Source organism: Aulostomus chinensis, chromosome 6 (genome assembly GCF_037954235.1).
Source record: "Aulostomus chinensis isolate RoL2024-O1b breed Wild chromosome 6, RoL_Achi_v1.0, whole genome shotgun sequence".
Taxonomy (NCBI): domain Eukaryota; kingdom Metazoa; phylum Chordata; class Actinopteri; order Syngnathiformes; family Aulostomidae; genus Aulostomus; species Aulostomus chinensis.
In genome coordinates, this window is record NC_141325.1 from 23,882,117 (window position 1) to 23,907,255 (window position 25,139).

General features: G+C 40.5%; 1 protein-coding gene across 3 annotated transcripts in view; it reads left to right on the forward strand.

Moving 5' to 3' along the window:
* The window catches only part of LOC147260492 (dual specificity testis-specific protein kinase 1), a 37,531-nt gene extending 13,492 nt beyond the window's left edge, over window positions 1-24,039 (forward strand). For 2 of the 3 annotated variants that reach the window (XM_086205450.1, XM_086205452.1), the window contains 8 exons: window positions 2,054-2,247; window positions 2,645-2,766; window positions 5,621-5,669; window positions 6,734-6,883; window positions 10,383-10,556; window positions 10,763-10,846; window positions 11,658-11,744; window positions 14,389-16,277. In XM_086205450.1, coding sequence (XP_086061576.1) covers window positions 2,068-2,247; window positions 2,645-2,766; window positions 5,621-5,669; window positions 6,734-6,883; window positions 10,383-10,556; window positions 10,763-10,846; window positions 11,658-11,744; window positions 14,389-14,496 — 954 coding nt within the window. In that variant the 5' untranslated portion in view covers window positions 2,054-2,067 and the 3' untranslated portion in view covers window positions 14,497-16,277. Of the gene's footprint in view, window positions 1-2,053; window positions 2,248-2,644; window positions 2,767-5,620; window positions 5,670-6,733; window positions 6,884-10,382; window positions 10,557-10,762; window positions 10,847-11,657; window positions 11,745-14,388; window positions 16,278-23,814 lie in introns of those variants that run through there. The other variant, XM_086205451.1, reaches the window with a different exon arrangement.
* Window positions 24,040-25,139: the final 1,100 nt, after the last annotated feature.

Here is a 25,139-nt window from a genome sequence, read left to right on the forward strand (position 1 = left end):
ATACAGGTGTTATGAGTTGGAGTACCGGCACCGCTGCTATGACTCCCATCACCTTGCCTCACGTTTCTGGTGGAAAAGGTTGAAATTGTTTACATTTGCTGCACCTAAGCGACATCTTTGGCTTCTTTTTCTTCCTTTTGTTTTCGTTCCGTGGATACACTGAACGCCCGCTTCTCCATTTTAAAATGCGCTATACGTTTGACCCCCAGCATATGTAGTACGCCATAGTGCTGTCACACATTACTGATTTAATTTCATAATTTCTAAAACTTTGAAATGATTTTATGATCATATTACATTTTCAAAACCACATTCATTCCAATATATTTTTTAAATTGTACCTGAAGCCCAAGGGCCCCTATTGGCTCTGTGGCCCTGGGCACATGCCCTCTTTGCCCATGCGGGAATCTGTCTATGGTGGTAGAATGAGGGACATGAGTTATTGTTTGCAGGTTCAGTCTGGCCCCTGTGGTAAAGGTGCCTAAGGTGCCATCCCCAGCCTTCATGTTGCCTTGATGCTGGTTATGTAACTGGTCACATTCCTCAATTTAACACATGGCTCTCGCCACCTCACCACCGTCAAAGCCAAAGACCAGTTGGGTTACCCTGACAGATGTTTAAAACCAAAATCTTAATGGATGTTTGAGATTTTCTGTTTCAATTTGACCCTCAGGTGAGTTTGTGTTGACATTCTTTCATGATTTTGAGCTGATTTTTATTTGTAAGCACCAAAAGAGGTGATTTTCACATACAAGGAAGAAAAACGCAGTTTGATTCAGACTTCAGGAGCAGCGCTCCGCTTCAGTCGGCAGATGATCAAATCCGATCCCTTGTGAAGAGACGAAATAGATGCACATTTACTCAAGTGTCTTTCTTGCCATAAACATAATGAGATTGTAGAGACAGACAGTGAGCAGCTTACCTCTGGACACTGGACCAGCTCTCTTATCCGTCTTTTCCGTCTCTATTTTAAGCCTCACATTATTCACCGTCTTTGTTTCTGGCTATAAAATATAAAGCACTTCCCCTTGTCCATGCAGCTAATGAGGAGAGAGCAAGAAGAGACCTTTTTATCAGTTTCTCTTTCATCCTGAGTCCCTTTCATACATTTTACATGAACTTCCCTCCTGTTGTCACACAGTGGTTTGTAAGGTACACTGGAGTGAAACCAGTATACCTCCAAATGTACGTATACAGTGATGTTCTATTGCAGCATGAAGCTGATCAAGAGGTTTTAAAGTCCCTGACTTTTTTTTTTAGTAGGGTTGATGATGTGCAGTTTAATCTCTGAGCGCATACGAATTAATCACTTGCGATATTTTTGCTCCATTTATCTCTTCATCACATTAACTTTCTCACGTACTGTTGTATCTCATTATCCCTTTTATTTAAATGGTTCATCAAATTAGAGAAGCTGATAAAAAAAAGACAGTCATTCAAAGGTGGAACTCACGGTGAACTGGGTCGAAATTCTAACTGATACTTTGTAAGGTCTTACATGAAGACTTTTTTATCTCACGTTCATAGTTGTCTGAATTTTTTAGTTTGAATGACACATAATGCTGCTGATTAAATTTGCGACAATCTTGTTTCATTTCATGAATATTTTTGATTCAAAGGGTTTAATGATGTGTCCCTTTTATCACCCAATAAATCAAAATTATGGTCAACAGTATAAAAGTTAATCTGTGAATTAACGTGCTTGTTAATTATCTATATGAAAGTTTTTGCAGATCCATATACTCTTAGGTGGATTATGTCTTATAAACTTCCATGAATATCTTTAAAGGGGCTGTAAAGTTTCTGAAACTGTGTCTAGAGATTGTGGACATTTGTATCGTGGTTTCGGTCTCATTCCCGGTTCTCAGAGGGATGGATGCTCACTAAGCATCCACAAATGGGGATAAACTCATTAAAGATATTATAACTGTGACAGAATAAATTAAAGAGTTCACATTTTTTGTCTTTAAAAATGGACCAATTTGGGTTTCCTCAAGAAGTTCTAGTGGTAGTGGTGATAGTTTCAAAGTCTAACATGTCTCCACTCTCCTAGCGGACATCTCCAGGATGTGTGATGTAGACGTGTCCTCAGAGCCCACCAGTCCCACCCTTTATGGTGAGTCTTCAGACAAGTACTATCATGTGGATCGCTGGCAGAAACTTCGCACAGCTGTCCGCAAACTGGAATTCTGGGAAAACTTCACAGCAGAGCTGATCGGTAGCGGCTTCTTCTCCAAGGTCTATAAGGTATTTTTCCTGAAAAAATGTTTTGTCCTGTTGTCACCCTACATGTGAGCTGTCATCAGTGCGTGCTTTGTTCCACTAATTGGGACATTCTTACCATTCCATGATTGGCTCACAGGCTTTGGAGACTATGGGGGCGTAATACACATCCCTAGCTGAGGGCTTATGTAACAGCTAATATGGAACCAGTGCTGAAGCAGAGCAGCCAAAAGAAATTTTATCTGTACATTTAGATTTGATCCCTTATTGACTAAGCTATAAAGAGGCCACATGATAGATGAGGAAGTCAGAGAAAGTCATAGTGAGACTGGAGACATTTCCTCCTCCACCACAGCTATTCCAGCTAACTGTTTCTTTCACTTTTTTAATCTTCTTTTTCTAACTCCCTAACATCACACAGGTGATCCACAGTACCAGCAGGAAGGTGATGGTTGTGAAGATCTACAAAAATGATGTGGACCAAGACAGCATTGTACGTGAGATCAGTTTGCTGCAGAAACTCTCCCACCCCAACATCGTCAGGTAACAATCACCCTGCTGCTCCTGAAAATAGAGAAAGTACATGACGAGTTCCCACACAACATCCCCCTCATGTCCCACTCTTGGCTATTTTCTAAAGCTGCAACTGCTCTATTCTAAGCTGACGACTGTCCTACTGTTATCTTTGAAGTCTTGAAGGGACATATTTGAAAGAAAATATTATTTAAAATCTGCATTCTGGGTTTCATTGGCACTCAAAATTCGGGCTGTGTTCTGTCAGTGTTGCCAGATCTTTAGTGTTTGGGCCAGAATTGGTCCAGATGTAGAAGTAGCATACTAATAATGTGGTTTGGAAAAAAAAAAGTATTACTGTGCTAAAGATAATAACATAGTTTAAGAGCCCTGTTCTGACTGAATGTGTGTTCCATCCCGAATTAGAGGTCAGAATCTTCCAGGTGTACAATGCTAAATGTTGGAATGATGATAGTGCAACTTGTTAGCAAAGACCATAACTGCACCAGTTTGAATGAAGAACGGATGTATTATTTACAAGCACATTTTCTTCCTATTGCCTTGGACTTACTGGTGATGTAGGACAGCTGCTTCTCCTGGAAGTCAGGGTGGATAGTGAGAGTTGTGTTTCAGTGTGCTCCTTATGCTATGCCATGATGAGTTTTAATTGCCAAAAAGACTTCTTTCAAAGTCTGTGTGCTATTTACACTATATGATGAGAATGTGGATACACATGGACAGACCACAACTGGGCTGGAGGGCAGAGGCAGGCAACTACGATGCAGTAATTCTAGTTCTGGTGGAAGGTTGGAAAATCTCTAAGCCGACTAGAACGCAGCATTAGAGCAACCTGTCAAGTTGCATTATGGGTAACATATTCACAAGGGTAAAATGAAGAATGCATTTGCAAAACCAATAAATTCATCTCTGATCCTGCTGCAGTGACGTTGATCCCACCTTCACGTTCTGAGTCTGGCACTCTAAGTAGAATAAATGGTAAATGGACTGTATTTCTTTCCTGGCACTTTTCTATGTTAAAAATAATCACGACACTTTAAAATGTTGCTTCAGCCTGTCGCAAATGCACACTGATGATGGAGGCTCCCGTGCAACATACCTGCCTACTCATCAGGTGCAATTAGGGGTTCGCCATTTTGCTCAAGGACGCTTTGACACAGTCATTGAGGATCAAACCAATGACCCTTCAGTCACAGTACTAAACGGCCACTCTACCTTCAAGCTGTGCTAACAATAAGGTGTACAAAATAGTTTTTTCAGCCAATTTCATTGTTTATCTTTTAACTTTTATTTACCAGACAACTAAACAGGGCACATACTTGATTTTCAAAATTTGAGACTGTTCAATTTAACCACATTTTGAGACTCTGACACTTGATTTTCAAGTTCTCTTCTTTTATAGTTTAACTGGCATGGTCCTTTATATGCTTAGAGACTATATTAATAGATTTAGAGTTTGTTAAGGTGACCAAGACATTGCCTGTAAAAATGTATTCCTCGGACTGAAGTGTATGAGGTTCTTTTTATGTGGCTGGGAGTCACTGAAATCAGACCTTGGTGCTTTTTAACTCAGTCTCTTACAGAGCCTGCGAAGCTGTTCAGATATCTTGTTTGCCTTAGCAATTTTCTTTTAGCCATTTAACAAGGTCACAGCAGTAATGTTATCAGAATGGGTTTAATCTGCCAAGGCTACTTTATTACCCGGAAGCTGTTCACAGTGTGTTGGCTCACAGCAAATACAAGTTAATGTATAAATGATGTAAATATTTGCTGTGGCCTTTTGTTCCAAGGACCCAACACAATAGTGGTGCAAAAGAGATCTGCCTTTTTCAAATAGAAGATTATATAATGAAATATAACCAATCGCAATATAAATCACGTCCAACCTACTTACCCTTACACAAAGATTACTACATCAATACTGGTAAGTAATAATTGTAATATAGTTGCAAGTGTACTGCTTCATTAATAGTATTTGGGACGAACTTGGTTGTATATAAATTTATTAAAGTGTAATTTCAAGTATACTTAAGCTGTAAAATACATAAACTTTGGGTAAAAAACTGTTTCACATCTATATTTTCTCTGGTTTTCATTGGGCATCGACAAAGGAGACAAACAGAAAATTTCAGCTAGGGATTATATCAAGAATGTGCACCCATGGTGTTTGCACCCTCACCTGTTGCCACTCAGGTTGTCCTAGTTTACTGATTCAATCTTGTTTTAGTATATGTAAGCAAAATAAAGGTTTTGTTGCTTTAACTCAATTTAACATATATCTCACTTGGAAATCAACATCGCCAAGAGGTTGTTCAGGTTGTCAAGAAGCATGCAAAGATTCCCTCCTTTATAAGTGTGATGTGGTAGTGATGTATTGTATACTTCTGTTGCTGTGTTGGTGAGCAGATTCCGATTTCAACAATAACAAGTTCTATAGTGCCATATTGCAGATGACTTCAGGTTATTTTTACTCGATCCCACACATACCCACCTGCTGCCAGAAAGGAAATTCTTAATTAGGGCCTGAGCCAGAAGGTACTTCAGGCGAAGACCCTAATATTGTATTTATCTTCTCCTAGAGGTTTTCCCCAACAAACTGTATTTCCTCATGACATTTGAATTGTTTTGTTAAAACAGTCACCAGCTGTACCATTCCTGAGCCTTTGTTCAAATATAAAACAGCATTTTATTTAATTCTTTATTTATTTAACAGAGGTTCTATTGCATCTTTGTTGCTATTTGACATTCCCATCACTCTTCACTAGGGGGCAATGTCATGAATTCATGAATACCATGTATTAATCGGGTAAATAACAAACAAGTTACTGAGGACACATGATGACCAATGCATTTCTTTTTATTCCAGATATCTGGGAATCTGTGTCAAAGAAGACAAACTTTATCCCATCTTAGAGGTGAGCTGAACTCCTGCTTTCGTTACTCACTTGTGAGTCACCGTTGCTATGAATACTCACAATCTGGCTTTGTACCTAGTGTGGAAAAACACACTATGCAGTTGCTAGTAGATAGTGATAATGAAATGCTCTGCAAGGTTGAGTCAAGCACTGAATAACCAGACATGAATATGAACGGAGCAGTACTTTCAGTGATTGTGTCAGACTATACACCTGTGGTTAGTTTTTACCTCAGAGCAAGCAGATTTGTATGAGCTACATTCATCAAAAACACACACACACACACATATATAGGTATGTGTGTGTGTTTGTGTGTGTGTTTTTGATGAATGTAGCTCATACAAATCTGCTTACTCTGAGGTATATACTGTATCCATTGTCATCTTCATCTTATTCCTTACTAGTAAGGGTCGCGGGGGGGCTGGAGCCTATCCCAGCATCTACGGGCAAGAGGCGGGGTACACCCTGGACAGTATATACTGATTCTGTACTTTAGAAAGAGATATATTAAAATGTATAATATTGAGAGAATATCAACATAAATAGGCAGAAAAAAAATGTAGCTGGATCAGAAAAATATTTACACAGGTTGTTTAAACATTTGTAGCTTATTACCTCTTTAAATGAGCCAAATGTTTGCTGGATATTCGTCCAGCAAAAACTTTTGGTCTCAGCTGAGTCAGTCTGGGCTTCCCAGTTGTGCTGAGGAGTGCAGAATTGTATGATTTAACAGGATTGACAGCGCAAACAATTGATTTTTTTTTATTTTAAATGGGTCAGTGATTCTTGATGTAATATCAAAATTTTTAAGGTAAGCTTTGGTTGTTTATACTGGTGGAAATCATGTGGGACATGGTTTGGTACAGGACTGTTGGAAAGTTGAAGATGATATTTTGTGTTTGGCCAGCATTTGACTAGTATAAACTGTATAATCTTACTGATTTTTTTTTAAAGAAGGAAAACATGTCATTATAACCCACTTCTAGTTTTTTTAAAAAAATCACCCTACTCTCAATTTATTTCGGTCATACTTTTATTTTTGCGTCATTTTTGGGCTGTTTCAGTATGTAAATGGTGGCTGTCTGGAGGAGCTTCTGGCCAGGAAAGATGTTGCGCTGTGCTGGAGAGAGAAGGTGGACCTGGCCTGTGATATCAGCCGTGGAATGATCTACCTTCACTACAAGAACATTTATCATCGAGACCTTAACTCTAAGGTGAGACCTGTAGAGTCTTGAGTGTCATCTCCCAACTGATAGGAAGATGCGTGTATCACAAGTATTTACTTCCATCCATCTGTATCTATCTATACTGTTTATCTGTTAAAGTTCGTGGTGGGGTGATAGGGTGGGGCTGGTGCCTGTCAGTCTGTTGCAGGGCCATCAGGAGCAATTAAGGGTACAGTATCTTGCTCTAGGAGAATTCGGCATGGTCACCGGGGGAAGTGAGGATGGAACCAGCGACCCTTTGGTTGCTACACGGCCACTCTACATTTGAGCCATGCCAACCCCACAAGTATTTACTTGATAACTGTAAATAAAGCTAAGCAGATGATTGCTCTCTTGGCTTGTCACCTGAGTTGAGCTTACATCTCATTTCTACAAACAGAAATCTGATTCAGTAGGCAAGGGAGACGATTTGGGGTCCAGAGGTGGTGTGGTTTATGTTTGTAGTCTGAGTGGTGTTAACCAGTCAGTGGGGTTTAGGTCCACATGGAGAGCAAAAGAGGCGTCGACTGATCGTGATTTTGCTTTGTAGTATGACTCAACTCCATTCTCACATCTCAAATTGTGGAAAAGTTTGGCCTGCTGCCCGTACATCAGCTGGCAACACTGGAAGCCGTGAAACTCAGAGGCAGCTCATACCAGAGCTGATGGATTTTAAGTTTAACAGGATTCTCTTGTCAGTCAAGAGTTACGACAGGATCTCCTCAATTTGTTATTAGAACCTCAGAACGTTCATTTGTTTCATCAGTTCCTCACATGAGGCTGGTTTGAAGGACTTCTGTCTAATCTTATTTCTAGTATGATTGTTAGTTCAAATGTTATAGTAACAGTAAAATTGCTGTTAGAACAAAACAACAATTAGAAATTGACATGTCGTGTAAACATGAAGCACTATTTGCAGAAGAATGGTTTTTATAACCGCTACATCTTCCTTTAAAGAAACGAAACAAACCTTTGCAGTCATTTTTTAAAAATTTTTAAATCAAACAATATGATTATTTTTCTTTTTTCTTTTAAATACTCATCAAATTGAATAGCCCGGTGGCTCAGCTGGCACAAGGTAGGACGTGAAGGCCCAGAATTCTTCCAAGGACCACAAACAAAATTACGTTTGTGGTTTGTTTGTTGCCTCTGTAACTCCCAAGTACCTTGGGTTCGTCCCGTAGGAAAACCAGAGGAGAGCTACTGTGTGCAAAGTCACAGTAAAATGAGAATGAAAAATTATTTCTAAGTACTTCACTTCAAGGGCATTTAAACAAGTGTGTTTTATACGGTGGAACACAATGAATCATTTAAAATGGCTTTTCATTTTAACTATGATTTTTAACTGAGAAATTCTAGGTTGTTAAAAGTTGGGCACAAATACACAGAACAAACCCTTGGTAATGCGCCAGTGTATGCGCGAGCGTGTGTGTGTGTGTGTGTGTGTGTGTGTGTGTGTGTGTGTGTTTTGGTTGCCAGGCTTCCCAGAAGAAATTTTCAGCAATGTGAATAGATGAGGCAACATGGCGCTTACTCTATTGTCATGTTAATAAACTATGACACATTTAACTTGTACACTCTCACATGCACACAGGGTTTGTGTGAGAGGAAGAGGGGCCCTCTTCCTCTGCCCCTCTCCCCTTCACGTCACCCTGAGGCTACTCATTTGGCTCTGTCCCAACTCACTTTGTTCACATGGACACTCTAGTTAACTTGCGTCATGATTTGGCCACAGAAACGGAATTAATTCAAATAGTTGAACTAACTGTGTATCAGGTGAAAGTTTTGGAATGTAGTGTTATCAGTGACTGCTGCAGTTCTTGCTTTCTTAAGATGTTTCCCTGCTACCAAACTCCAGGTTAATTGTTAACCATTTTGTTATAAAGCCACTGTGGTGCAATTTTATGTGATGCAGCATCTTTAAGATGTTCCAGCTGGAATATTATAACAGGCCTAGGTCCAAACAGTCGTGAGGAAGAACAGGAATAAAGCTCACATGGATGTAAAGATGGACTGGTAACAGGAGAAAGGAAAACACAGTTTGAATACAAGATGGAGAAGGAGACATACAAGTGAAACGCATACGGACAGGACAGGTTAGTTATAGGAGACAGGAAATTTGACAGGGGGGATGCAGAAACAAGAAAAACATGAATATCAAAATAAAACAGGAATTACTGTTCTGAAACACAAAACATGAGTATCACATGCAAAATTAAGGCAATTCGATCTAGTCGCCTTTGCATCCTCTGACGAAGATTTCAGAATAACCCCTCAACTTTCTACAGTGAAAACACACTTCTAGATGAACAAACTTCTCATCCACGAAGCAGAAATTTGTTCTCTGCTGGTTTTCAAAAAACTGGTATTATCCCAGCCCGATTGCACTTTAAATTGGGGTATGGAAGGGGAACTGGGATTAAGTCATCCACTGCAAATCCAGTTAGATAAGTGAATATGTGAAGTCTGATGCCAAGTAAGAGGACATCCAATAGTGCCTATTACATTCCAAAGCCTCCTGAACCAATGCAGTCTCTGTGCATACGCCTCAGTAACTCTGCTAGTTTACTTGAGTCAGAGTTTAAGCTCCTGGAGAACTTGAGGCCCCTTTTAATTAGTGCTTACAAAACTCTTTTTCCCCCTCTCAATCCCCGTTCCTACCATCGCTTTCCACTTTTGTTCCCCACACTGCTGCTTTTCTTGGCAGAGAGGTAATAGAGGGTGAAGCTAAATCGAGGAGAAGTCTGCTACTGGCGTTTTTCCCTGGAGAACCTCATAATGACAGGCTACTGGACTGACAGGGATTCTTGTGCAATGAAAGCCAGATGCTGAGAAGTAATAGCCACACACACCCAGTCACTCACACAGCCTAGCAAACGGAAATACTGAGATTTATGTACATGCAGACACTGTAATAATATTTTCTATCATAAATATGCGCTATCAGTACATTTCCACCCTTTATATAAAGTATATACAGTATACACTCCCTTATAGACACACCTTGGCCCAGGTGCTACTCTTATGCAACAGCTCTGTGGGCTCCCTCTCACACCTCCATCTCACAGCCAGAACAGCACCAACCCAGTAAACCACCCTTTCTCTCCTCCACACAAATTATGAACTTTCTAATATCACTGCCGATGTGATGGAGGCTTCTCTGTACCACACAGGCAGCCAAACTGAGTCTCTGTTGTGTATTGAATCCCTTCGCATGTGGTCAATGAATTATTTAGTGCTCTGGAAAGGTGCTGACAGCAGCCTATTGAACCTATTGATGAGTGAAGACTTGAGAGAGACTGTTTGTCTGGCAGCAGGGAACACGTGATTACTCAACGGAAGAGCACATTTAAAAATACGGACAATTAAAAATGACAGATAAAACCGGCAGAAGACAAAAAGAACTGTTTGTGATTATGCAGAGGGCTGCTTTACACTGCCATCTGCTGGCAGAATAGCACACCATTTTTTTTCATCCTTTGTATTTTGTTTCTTTGTGTGTCCACAGAATTGTCTGATCCGGGTTACATCGAGAGGTCGGGAGGCCCTGGTGACTGACTTTGGCCTGGCCAGAGAGGTGGTGGAGCAGCCAGTTAAAGACCCTGGTAGGAAGCTCTCGCTGGTGGGCTCTGCTTTTTGGATGGCACCTGAGATGCTCCGAGGAGAGCCATATGATCGCAAGGTAGCCAACCAACTCCTAGTGCATCATTGTGACATAATTTGTTACAAACTTCTTGAGTACTCTTCATTCACACATTTGCTGTCAATATTTCATATGTTTGAGATTGACAGTATTGCTGTGTATGCTCAAGAGTGTTAGATGTACTGTATATATTTTCTTTTTTTATATTTTGAGTCCAATTTGAATGGATATGTAACTTGTTCCAGGTGGATGTTTTCTCATTCGGCATTGTGCTCTGTGAAGTTCTGGCCAGGATCCCTGCTGACCCAGAGATATTACCTAGAACACAGGTATAAAAAGTTCCTCACGTCAGGCTGCATGTTAGCATTTCACCCCCACAGGCCCTGTACACACCTGGCTTGAAGAGCCACGTTAAGTGATCCAGTCACAAGCTGTGTGATCACTGGGGTTCGTACTGTCCTGGCCCACATTGATGGAATAGTAGTCTGTATTATTCTTATTTTTGCCTCTTCTGCTCTTGATTTAATTTCTATCTGGTATGCAGAGAAAAGAATCACAGAACTGGACGTACAATTTTCAACAGTATTTAATGCTTTTAATGTTTCTTTTTTAAATTCCATCAGAAAAACTGGGGCAAATTCTTTTAAGTCTCCATGCTATTATTAGCCAGCTAATTTAACAAATAAGTACAAATACAAGCAATATTCAACAGTGATATGGATCTTGTTATATACATATGTATATTGTTATATACATATGTATATATATATATATATATATATATATGTACTGAATTTTTTAGGGCCTGAGCCAGAAGGTACTTCAGGCGAAGACCCTCCTATTATGTTTCGAAGTCAGAGAGACACGAAGTCAGCGCTAATTTTAATATTCTTTTTTTAATCCTTGGCAGCTAGAGGATTGCTCTCCAAAATTTCATTGTGTTATGCAATGACAATAAAGACTATTCTGATCCTGATTCCGATGTCCGATTGGAGCTTTATAACTGAAATGAGCACATGGACAGAGTAACATACAAATTGTGCATTGTTGTAGCTTTTAGATGTTGTTAGTTTCTAGTTTAAATGTGAAGTGTTATTGTCGTGAGCGTGTCCATAATGACAGTGAACGTGTGTGTTTCAGGACTACGGACTGGATGTGAAATCTTTCAGGGAGCTGGTGAGCGACTGTCCTCAGCGCCTCCTGGAGTTGGCTGCCAGCTGCTGTATGGTAGGTGCATGGAGAGTTAAATGGAAATTCAGCTGATTGCAATTACCGCAATGTTCCGGCACATACACAAAAGAAAACAAAGTATAACCCTTCCGGTTCAGAGTATTTAGCTGAACTCTGTTGATTACTGATTGTATGTCAGGATGAAAAACTTCACCTGCACTTCAGAGATTTGAAACAGACATTACTGGACTGTTTTGCTGTTTGTTGTTGGCGACTATTGGGTGCCATTAGTTTCTAGCTAAATATATGTAGCAGGCTCTTTCTGCATTCTTTAGTCACAAAGACATAATGCAGAGGTGGTGGAACAAATCTTTGTGTCCTATTTTTGGGTGAAGTTTAGGAAAACATCTCTGTTTGATGAAAATACTCACAAAAATCACACCATCAACATATCACGAGTTTTCCTACAAAAAGGAGACTAAATGTAATATATATGATGAATTGAAAAGTGGCATTCCCTCTAATATCGCAGCTCATATCACAATTTCAAAATCAGTGACACTCATCATAACTAGACAGTTGAGCTGTGCAGCCTTTAGTTCAGAGGTGACAGGATCACTATAACACTTTCACACCTGATTTGGTGCATTGTCAGGGTTTTTTCAATTTATTACAAAAATGACAAGTGCGGGACATCACCCGGACCATGAGTCCAGTCACTTGTTGAACCAAACAATAGGGATTTGAGCCTCCTTTATCTGTCTCACAGTTTGGGTCGTGAACAAAATTAGTATTAATAACTGAACCAAAACACTATGTGTTGTGGGTTTAAAAGAGATTTTGGCAGCTAGAAAGAAGAAGAACAGCGGGTGTGTGTATGTGGAGGAGCTCTACAACTGTTTCGTTCAAGTAATGTTATGTATAATAAATAGCGCTGTTAAAGCAATTGCTATAACACGTTGCTTTTGCTCACTCGTCTGTATCCATGTGATTGAAAAATAGCTATTACAACTGAATTATTGCATGTGATGCAGGTGTCTGGGTCTTAACCAGCAACAGCTTGAAGTTGCTGCAATCTACAGCTTCTTGCCCACTTCAGGCCCACTGCTTGCAGCAGCTGAAAGAAGTGGGCTGCTACTGTGTGTGTGTGTATGCTTGAAAGTGTTGGACCACTTCGTAAGCAGGAAGTCTCTCTCTTACCTGTTAGACTAGGGATTCCTAAAGAGTGGTATGTAACCCTCTGGTGGGCTATGAATGTAGTTCACTGCATGTGTATTGCTGGGTTACAAGAAATTACTTATGATACATAAGTAAAATGTTTTTAATTTTCAGTTTTGTAATTCATATTTTCATAAAACATTTATGATTACACATATATGTTGTTTGAATTGAGTTGGATGCTGTGACATGTCAGGATGTGTGTATGTCAGGATAATTTATTTTATAGCCTCCAAAAAAGGTGTTGATCATAACGTCACCCCAGCTCAGTTTAAACAAAAACTGATTATAACAATTTATCATGGCTCAGGAGCTACAGTGGCATTCTAGAAATAGAAGGGTTGCTGGTTTGGTCCTCGCTTTCCTTGGTGATAATGTATAAGTGTCCTTGAGCGAGATACTGAAACCCCCCATTCAGTGTGTGACTGTGTGAGAAAGGGTGAATGAGGTAGTATTATGAAACTCTAAGTTCCATAAAGGTAGAAAAGTGTTGGATAAATACAGTCCATTTATTACAGGGCACTGCTTATAATTGCTTTAATTTTAAATAATGATGATGATCAAGTCCCGTATCATCTCAAGCGTAAGCTGGCTGTGGTGGAGAGTGGAGAATGGAATCAAGTATCATCTGTGACCCACCTTAAACCCTGTGCACTATGGCTATTTGGTGCCCCCTAGTGGAGTCAGATTGCCAAGCATCACTAATTCAAGTGGAAAACTGAATTTGAAGTAAATTTATGCTATTACTTATTTCATGTGCATATTTTCATGACCCTTAGAGTGAAAAAAATCCTGTGGGAGTACAGATTTATCTATTCTTGAACCGTTGTGAATAAAGGACTTGAAAAGCATCCTACTATTAAAGGTCACTGTCAATCACAGGCCTCTGTAACCAGAGCTTCACTACTTGTTACCCTTGTCCTTGTGAAGGATTGGCAGTGAAAAATAATAATAATGATATATTCAACTTAAATTTTTATCGTCATTTTCTCAGACTTAACTTTTATTATATTTGCTTCTGCTTGGATGTAGCAGTGTATCATAGTGAGTAAAGTTGTTAAAGAAATATGCCATTATAGATAGCGGCAGCATCAACCCCACTCCTTTCTTTTAGCTCAAGGTTTCTCCCAAAATTCCTTTGTAAAAATTGTTCTCAAAAGCTTTGTCACTAGATTTAAGAAGAAACTTTTATCTCAAGAGTTTTCGTTGTCATTTAGGAGAACCATTATGGTAAATTAGAATGTCTTTGTGATACAGGCCCAGTTGTGCAGATTTATCAAACCTCTCTTCTCTTACAGTGTCAACATCTTACTGACATGTCTGCATTTATTCAAAATTATAAATACTGTGTTCAAATACTGAACTGAAAGGCAATCAACTCAACAGTGCCAATTTTGAATGTTCTAATGTTGTGCTACTTTAACCTTCTACTGCATTTCAGAGTAAAATGTTGACAATTTTACTTCTGTTTCTCGGATCTAAGGTGGAGTCCTTCAGGCGGCCAGCGTTCACAGAGTTGCTGGATGAGTTAGGAGAGGTCGCTGAGAGTCTGGAGCTGCCGCCACCCAAATCTGATCTACCCACTAGCTGAGTTGCCAGGTCTGGGATTTGTCACTGACTGGACAGGAAACTGGACATTAAAACCCCAGAATACTTCACCCCTCCGTGGCATCAATCTTCACCTCTTTACAACACACGACCATGATTTGTCTTAAATGAGGTGGTGCAGAATATGTACGAGATGTGTTTCAACTTTTTGGGTGGCAGGGGGCAGTGGAAGTGCTGATTTCTCATGAACACTTTGCTTTGAAACATTAGTGTACATATGAATAGTGGTTTGACTCACAGGAGTGAATATACAGCATGTTCGTTTTTTTTTTTTTTTTTGCGCACTTCTCTGTCGACCAAAAAGTCGTATCCTTTCTTTCGTCCACGGTTCCTTCTGTTGTTTGGGAGTGGTTTGTTTAGTAACCAACGACACAGATGAATAATTCTGTGGATATATTTTCTGCATATTCTACAGTATCTGCTTGCACATCCCTTTTATGGTTCAGGTCGGCACATCTACAGTGGCAAACTGTGCTTGTGACTCCATATTAGATGGCATTCTGAAACGCTCCAGAATCGATCTGCAGATACAAGCAACAAAGACGAGGCTGTCAAAATTATTCTAATATTGGTTTTGATTATTTGGAAAGCTCTACTTTTTCATATTCACACTCATATTTCTTATTGATGTCAGATATTTATTGTCTCCAGATAACTATATTTTTCTTGGGTAATACTGAAGTTTTTCAGGAACAAATACAAATTGCAGGCCTTTAGTCTTTATTCTGTGTGAACACGTCAACAATGAATCTGTACTTTTGTCAGTATTCTGAATGAGCTGAAAATGTCTGTAAATATGTAAGCTTTTCTCTTGCTTGCTGTTTTCTTGACGCTACTTTTTACTGCCACCTATTTCAGAATATTAGCTTAATTCACCAGTATTCACTACTTGGGTTGTGTTCAGTGTCTTTCTCAGGCAGCTACATAGAAAATGAATTTTGACAAATGCAACATTTAGCTTTTGTTACTTTCTCACTCTGAAGGAGGGAAAGCAGGGAATCAAATACAAACCGCAGCTGAAGCACAGTCACCCGCCAGGTTCCCAGGATGACATATAGAAGTAGAACAATTCTTTTAAAAAGGAGCAGAAAGCCTCAAAAAGGCAATGCATACAGAGTTTTCTCCATCCAAGGAAGGGCATCTACTCAAAGAGACAAGCTATTAGTTTGTATTCAGTGTGTTTTTCAAAAGTTTCTGATTTAGTTTTCACATGCTGTCATGCAAAACTAATGGAACCATTTACACGCCACTGTTCAGATTTGTATAACTTACTTCAATAAAATTTGAAGAAAAGTTCCAGTCCTGTCCTAAATACAAATTTAAATAACTGTGAGATGTAAACTACCTAATGCCAATAACAAACACCGCAACAATATGGAAGTTTAGGGTTTAATGGAATGTAGGAAGTATTGCATGTTTAGGGTAGATGGAGGGTGTCTGTGTCTGCATGTATGTATGCGTTTTTGTTATTATATATGATTTTAGTTTATTTGGAGGATTAAAGTCGTACAATAACAACATTATAAATGACGGTTGAAATTTAATCCATCTGTTTGGCTGTGCATGGATACGCCTATTGGGTATTGCTTGTATTGCTTCAGCCACCTCTGGCGATGGTGGGGGTTGTGAACCTCTGGCACCTTTATTTTGTGGATCCTGCACCGACAGGTTTGGGTGCCCCTTCTGTAGATGATCAGGAACTAAAGGGGGATCTGTTGGCCTATCCTTGGACCCAAAACTAATTGCAATGACTTGGGAAGCGCTGCATGTATGCTGGAGCACCAAGAATGTGGTGATTGGGTTTTCTTGTTATTTTTGTGGTAGGTGGGGATAACTGAAAAAGGGTTGTGGGCGTCCTGGAACTGATCGGGAGCTACATGTATACAGAATAGTGCTGCCTGCTGGCTTACACTTGAACAATATATTCTGCTGATTTGTGCTTGGTTTGGCTGCTCTAGCTTTGGATTTATTTTACCCTCCAGGTTGAGCTGTAGTCTTTTCACATTTTGTTAAGAAGTAACTTCTCCAGAGAGATCTGTCCTGTTGCCAGACCACATTCATTATTCAGCAGGAAGGCAGCAATAATAGCTATGGTACAAATAGTGCATCAGACGTCATCTCAGATCTATTTCTATTTGAGGTTGAGGCGTATTAGGGGACATTTTCATTTGAGCACCAGTTTAATCTGCTTTTGACTCATTAAACTGCCAAACTCTTCAATGTGCAGCCTGTTTGAGAGAGGGGTGGGAGTGTCCCCTTATCAACGTGTTTTGTACAGCATGATGAGCAGAAAGATTAGTAGAAGCAGGAGATTCTAGAATGTTACTACAATGTATATTTAAAAAAAAAAAAACAAACCTGAAGTTAGCCAGCTGGCCATGTTAGCTCCCACTGTTTATGTTACAGTATATTCATCCATTTTCTATACCGCTTATCTGTTAAGGCTCATGGGCGGAGGGGGTGCTGGAGCTTATCCCAGCTGACATTGGGTGAGAGGCGCGGTATACACTGGATGGGTCGCCAGTGCATCGCAGGGCCATCAGGAGCAATTAGGGGCTCAGTATCTTGCGCAAAAATACTTCAACATGGTCACTAGAGGGTGCAGCACGGGTTCAGTGGTTAACTCTGTTGTTCATTGCAAGAAGGTTCTGGGTTCAAGCCCCGGCTTGGGCACGGGATCCATCTGTGTGGAGTCTGCATGTTCTCCCTGTTCCTGCGTGGCTTCTCTCTGGTACTCCAGCTTCCTCTCACAGTCCAAAGACATGCAATTGGGGACGAGGCTGATTGATACTCTAAACTGACCGTAGGTGTGACTGTGAGTGTGAATGGTTGTCTGTCTATATGTGTTGGCCCTGCGATGGACTGGTGATCTGTCCAGGGTGAACCCTGCCTCTCGCCCGAAAGCCGCTGGGATAGGCTCCAGCCCCCCCAGGACAAGCAGAAGAAAATCAATGGCTGGATGGATGGATGAGTCAGCAGAGGAAGTGAGGATGAAACCAGCTAGACGTTGGTTGCTAGACAGCCATTCTACCTCTGAGCCGAGCCGCCCCTCATTACAATATATTTTATTTTGTCACTTACTGCTGAATACTATGTTCAATGACAAATGGGGATGTTTTTAAAAAAAAATTCAGATCAAACAAACATCTGTGGTTGCAGGCGTTCTGGTTGGCAGCCCTTGGGTGTCTTAATTCCGTACAGTTGCTGACCATGGTTATTAAATGTCTTTGAAGCTATAATCAAAGTGGATACACAGAGGATATATTTACAATTAATGGTGTCCTCTTTGATTATGCAAGAGCAAATTTTCAGGTTCTCTCCTGCCTCTCAAGACTACCCACACACACACACGCACACACACAAACACGCGTGCGCGGATGCATCAAAAGATCATGAAAGATTCAGAGGCTCCTTTCAGGGTTTTCACCAGATGCCCTTTATGCCCTCCATCCCTCCCACAGCATCAGAACATTGATAATAGGCTGGATGAGGATGAATTATGCAGACGCTGATTTGTTTTGTGTGGTGTGGTTTGTCTGATGAGGCTGTGGCTGTTAGAGTGTAAGGTTAGATAACAGTCCAGGGGGACAGGGCTTCATATGAGAATGGTGTTGTAGCTAATGAGTTTGGCTAAACCAAACCAATGGATTACAAAGAGAAGTGGCAAAATTACAATAGTGTCTTTGCTGTACATATGTTGTCCATCCTTGGGGAATATGATATTTAAGGAGCTTGGATTGTTCATATTTGTCATGAGTTTCAACAGAGCTCGGCTAACTCTTCCCGCTCATTAGCTAAGAAACGGTCAATGGGCCTCTGTGGTTCTCTAGCTCCCTAATAAAGTGCACCAGTGCAATTTTGTGTGTAAATGTGTATTTAAGTCAGTATTATCCACCCCTCTGCTATTTATGTGTTGCTCTTGTCAAAATCTCCTTCACTCAATGTAAAACAAACAGCTATGTAGCAAATTATAAGCTAACATGGCGAGTTTTGACAAAACTTTAGATCATAAACTAAAGACATATATGTTGTAAAGATAAACACCAAAAACATAATCAGGTCTTCGCCCTGGAGTACCTCTGGGCTCAGGCCCTAAATATGGATATGTGATTATTAATGGCACTCTGATCAGTGAGAACAATGTTGATATCTCACCAATCCCTGGGTTTATTTGAAGATTTCTGTTTATCATGCAGCAATATTCATTTAATTTAATGTATTTAATGAAAGGTTTATTATTAACATTAACAAAAGAGTAAGTATCATCAACCGGCAATGATTTTTTTTTTAATGGCAGGCATTGCTGAACCACCAACTCTCTCTCTCTCGCTCTCTCTCTCTCTCTCTCTCTCTCTCTCTGCAGCCTGAAACCACATGACATGACAAGAATTGTCTGAAGCCCTTGTCTTCTGCAACAGCAGTTGTGAAAAATTGAGATAAAGCTCAATATAGCTGTATAATTCTGATTTATTCATCTGTCAGGGATTTCCCTCCAACACACCTTGCAAATGGCAATTTTATCTCTGTCAAGTGACAAACAAGAGAAGCAATTTCCACAACACAAAGAGAAATTGTTTTGAGCATTTTCCATCATCTGATCAGCACTTCTGATCGGCCCTTACGGAGACAGCTGATCAAATTATTCAAGGCCATATCTGGGGATTATGATCAACTGCCAATCAATTGTAGTGCATGATGTTAAAGCTTAGTTTTTATCATCCATCCATCCATTTTCTACTGCTTATCCCTCTAAGGGTCGCGGGGGGGGGGGGGTTGGAGCCTATCACAGCAGCCTTCCGGTGAGAGGCGGGGTTCACCCTGGATGGGTGGCCAGTCCATTGAAGGGCCAACACATATAGACAGACAACCATTCACACTCACAGACACACCTACGGTCAATTTAGAGTATCAATCAGCCTCGTCCCCTCTTGATGTCTTTGGACTGTGGGAGGAAGCTGGAGTACCAGAGAGAACCCACACAGGCACAGGGAGAACATGCAGACTCCACACAGAAAGATCATGTGCTCGAACCCAGAATTTTCTTGCTGCGATGCGACAGTGCTAACCACTGCACCGCCACGGCTTAGTTTTTATGGTAGGGGTTAAAATGTTCTTAAAACAGTCCCTTTTAGCCCCTGAGACATTCAAAAATTTTAAAGGCTGAGCGGAGCAGGAGACATGGGTGTGCAGGATCTTATTTTCCACTCGACTGGCTTTCCTCCTGACACACACACCCTGGTGAGACAGCTGTTTTTGTCCAAAATTATCCAGAAACTGACCTGAGTCAATGTGATTAATATAATTTATTCGTGATAGTGCTGTATCTTGTAAAGTGTGTTTCTTGTTTACAGGGTTTAACAACTGAATGATACAATAACCTTTCAGCCAATGTTAATATGATGCATCTCTAATATATACATGAGAAATATGTGGTGCTGACAATCTAAGGCATAGAACCTCTACTACTCCAACACAAGAGTGCAGTATTACACTGAATATGACTTTCTGCTATTGACTGGAGGCTGTAGTACATCTAGTTAATGGCTGGGAAGATGAGCTTGCCTTGCTTTACAGATATAGAATAAGCCTACCAGTTGCTGATCTGACACCTGCCCACTTGAGATGAGATGGGAGGCAGGTGGCAGATCGCCTGCTGCTTTCATCGTCTGAAAAATGCTTTGCTGCTTTTGCTTTTAAATGATGTGTTTATTCCACAATGTTATTGATTAAGGGTTTTTGTGACAGGTTTTTTTTGGAATGCCTTCGATGCAGTATGTCTAGACATCTGATAGAAGTATGGGTGTGTGTTTTTCCCAAGCTACCTGGCAGTGTGCTTGGCTTGTCGAGGAGCTCCACCTGCCATTGGCCGGTGACCAACTGCACATGTGAGGAATGGTAAATGGGTTTTATTTTTGTAACGCTTTTCTATCTTAACGGCACTCAAAGCACTTTCCATTCTTCACAGACGCTCACACACTGACGGTGGAGGCTGCGATGCAAAATGCCCAACTACTCATCAGTATTTTGCTAAAGGACACTTTGACATAATGTCGTGGGGAAGCAGGGATCAAACCAGTGACCCTTCAGTTACTAGACAGCCCCTCTACCTCCGTAGCGATGCCAGCTGGAAGATCATAAGCCTGACCCTGGCACCACCTTCTGTTTTTTTTCTTTCTTTTGTTTCATTTTTTGGTCCATGCACAATAGAACACATGTCAAACACTCATATTTTCAATGCATTCATACACCGCACACTAAAACTGACTTCTTTGTCACAAAGTTAATACTTTTCACATATTTGTTAAAAAAAAACATGGATTATTTTCCCCTTACATAGTGAATCACCTTTATTTGTTGTTGCCGGTGCTGTGCAAAGATAGAGTAGCCCAAACTGTACTCATGTTAAAGTATCCTTGAATTCCTCCAATCAGAAACAAGCTAGAATGATGACACATGAGGCCCATCTGGAAAACTTATGACAGGATCCTGCAAATTAATTTCAGCTCTGCATTCAATACAACCTTATCTCAGCAGCTGGTGGAGTGGCTGAGGCTGCTAAGTGTTGACACTGGCACCTTTCCAGATTGAGCTGGCAGCAATTCATCTGACTCAGGATCACATAGGATCACCTCAATGCTGCACACTGAGCCCCTTATCATTCACACTATTGGCACATGGCTGTTACGCCAGATTTAACAACTATCATTCAGTAATCATAACAATTGATAATGAGAACACAATCGTAGACCTCATGAATCAAAAGCACGTATCAGCTTACAGAAGTAGTGTGAAGCAACTGGCAGCTCAGTGCAAAACTCACAAGCACCCCCCCCCCCCCCACCACCACCACCACCACCAGTGACAAAACCCAAGAGATGATCGCTGATATTGATTGTGATGACCCTTAAAAACATTATACTGAAAAATTATGAAGATTTAATTCACATCCATTTTGTAGTGAATGTTACGGTATCACTAGCTGTCCTCAGATACGCCCACATAAAATCAAGAGAAAAATTAACCTTTCTCAGGCCAAATATTACCAGTGGTGTCAATGGAATATATGATGCCTGGTCAATCAGGCCCTCTGAGTTAATTTTAACAGTAGAACCACAGAAAACCTCCTCTTCCACTATGTTCACCAGCTGCGCTTCAGAATACCAGAGAACTCTAGTCTCATGTCTTATGCTTGTATAGTCATCTGGTCCTGGCACAGTGGGCACAGTCTTATTTTGATGGAAGTGTCCAGATCACATAAAATAAATAATGCAACCATTTTCATTTCAGTTGAACATCCCATACCGTTTGATAAGCAAAAGGACTCTGTTATTGTTTGATATGATGTTACAGAAGGCTGTACTTTCTCACATTGCGGGTCTAAAGTTGCCTTCGCTGTCACTTGCTGATGCAGGTTTGGTGTTCTATGTTTGTTGTGCGTGTCCACTTAGACTGTGATAAACCAGTGCTGCTTCTATTTCACCTTCATGATAATCTATCCTAGTTATTAGAGACTCTGGTCTTTGTCTTAGTGCTGTGTGTGCGTGTGTGTGTGTGTGTGTGTGTGTGTGTGTGTGTGTGTGTGTGTGTTTAAAAATGGGTCTGCTCTGCCTTGTTGACACATGAACCCACACCTGGGAGATAATGAGTTTCTGGACTTGTGGGTAATATTATGAAGATTAATCTGCTTCTCACTGAGCTCATGTAAAAAAGCCTAGAAACATGAAGCAGTTCAACAAATTGCACACCTAATATTACAGAGTGTGTATTTGTCTTCGTGTAATCTGACTGAACTGGTAGCTTTGTGATTATGAACATCATATAATTCAGGAGGCTGTGTATCATCATGGAATTGTGCGATATCTATTTGTGTGCACAAGTGCTTGCTTTTCTTCATCTGATAGATCGACTGTGTGTTAATATGTACAACAGGGGTCCAGAATAAAAGTTAGATTGTTATATAGAAGACAAATTGAAGGGTTTTTTTTATGGGCTTTCCTGCTCTGCAACATTATCGGTAATCACTGCAGGCCAGACAGAACATCTTCCAATTTAATGTTGTGTGTAGAATGGAGGCGATAAGAGGAGCCTGAAGGGGAGAGGACCATGATTGCATTCCTAGAGGACCCTTACAAACATCCCTATTGAGTTCTGTAAGAATTATGCAGGTATACTGCAGAACAATTGTCCTGACCTCTGAGAAAGACATTTCTGTTGGTGAGGTTCAACAGCATCTTTAAATGATTCAAGAAAATGAGGCCTTATGGAAGAAAATAATTCATGGCAGGAATTTAGAGAATAAACTCTGATATTGCAAAATCACTGCAAAACCTTGGGAATAAATCGGAGATTTTTTGAATAATTTGGTTCTCTTTTGATTACACTCTGACAATACTAGATTGGGGGATACTCATATTGATATTTAATTTAGCAATGGTACAAGAAAAAGTGAGGAGAAAGGGTGATTCAAATGCAGAGACGAGGAAGCAAACTTGTGGAACTAAGAAAATCTTTAACACGATTCGCACTCAAAAGCTAACAACACATTGTAAACTAAACCCTTTGCAAAACTTGCACTGAACTTGGAAATGTAAAAATCAAGAGATCACAAACCTACGTGTGTCAGACCAAATCACGTTTAAAAGGTTGTACTTTTTGTCCCCATTTTACGAAAAACATTTTGAGATTCTTTAGGTCGAATAGAGGAAAAGGCTAAAATAATGGGTCGTTCATGTTGTTTTCTTCACAAAGGTGGAGACGAAAACTATAGCTGCGCCTGCAGAGCTGGAGCTGGTGCACAGCTCAGCAGGTGCTTTCAATGTATTAGCTCCAAGCTTCACATGTTGCTGTGTTTTTAGATGGATATGAAAGTCAATGGTGAATGTTAAAAAAGGATAAATCCAACAATCCATACTGTCATCTTGTGTCATGAAAGTTTTTGTTCAGCCCTTCCCTTGTAAGGCAGCTGGTTTCATAACATCACAAGCTCACACTAGAAACCATATTATCAGATTTCAAGTTCTACATTTGTGTATAAATTGCTGGTGTTTTGGACCAATTCACTTCCTTTTAGGAGGTGGGGGGGTGGTTAAAATGTGATATAGCGAGTCCTGCCTCAAAACTGCAGTAAACAACAACAACACTGAAGGCTTTTCTCTGCGGAAAAAAAAAAAATGAAATCTTCTGCCTGCTGCCTTCAGCTTCTATGTCACTTTGATGATCTGACTGGGGTTAGCCTTAAATAGCCAGTTCAAGATGGATGATTCGTCCAATCTTCTCTCATTTTTTGTTTCTTTTCTTGCAGGTCTCTTCCCTAGTTTCGATGGATGGCATCTCAGCTGGTCCTGTGAAACAAACAAACTGATTTGTCAGGTTCATTCTGTATCTATCCATCCATGATCCACCCATCCATTTTCTACCACTTATCTTGTTAAGGGTCATGGGGGGCTGGAGCCTACCAGCAGCCATGAGAGGTGGGGTTCACCCTGGACAGGTCGCCAGTCCATTGCAGGACCAACACATATAGACAGACAAACATTCACACTCATAGCCACACCTACAGTCCCATCCATCGTCATCTTCCGCTTATTCCTACACATTAAGGGTCGGGGGGGGGGGGGGGCTGGAGCCTATCCCAGCGTCAACGGGCGAGAGGCGGGGTTCACCCTGGACAGGTCGCCAATCCATTGCAGGGCCAACACATATAGACAGACGACCATTCACACTCATAGCCACACCTACAGTCAATTTATCCAATTAGCCTAGTCCCCTCTTGATGCAGGCACAGGGAGAACATGCAAACTCCGCACAGAAAGTCCCTGTGCTCAAGCCGAGGCTCGAACCCAGAACCTTCTAGCTGTGAGGCGACAGTGCTAACCACTGCACCATTGTGCTGCCCAGAAAGTTATGGATGTGGAGTACAAATTCAGGAAGGATTGATTTGTGATCACGGTAATTCACAAATTCTGACTTTAGGTAGTTCACGTCATCTACTGGTCACTGTTGACACTAAATTTGTAGAAATCCACTGACATATTCACCCAAAACTAAAATGAATAAATACATAAAGTCAAAAATTAAATGAACGATATCCGTCTTGCTCAAAGGCGCTGCTATTTTTTTCCAGTAAATAGCTAAAGACAAGTGGAGTCCTTTTCAGCATCGACAAGCACATACAGTATAAGAAGATGTCATTACAAATCAAAATGAAATGTAGCTGTGAACAAATGCTATCCTTTATCTTTGAAGAAGCAACAATGTCTTTGCGAAGGTATTTTTGTGTCGAAGGGGTACGAAAAATGAGAAATATGACAAATAACAAGCCATTATCTGACGCACAAATAGTTTATCAAATAACGTGAATTTGAAAAAAAAATTGCAGAATATTTCAAGGTTGGAGGTCATTTCTGTACCCTCATGAAAATGGCAAATTCTATAAAGGTGATACCTTCACTTACATACAACAGTCATTTTTCCTTGCCAGAATGTGCCTTGTCAGAATGTGCTTATCTATTCTGACAACAAAAACACGGAGCTTTTGATCAATGGGCAGCCTGGAAATGTCAGAACCCAGTCATGGAAAAAGCAGGCAAGAGGTATACAGCAGGATTTGGCATCAGATCAGTTCCC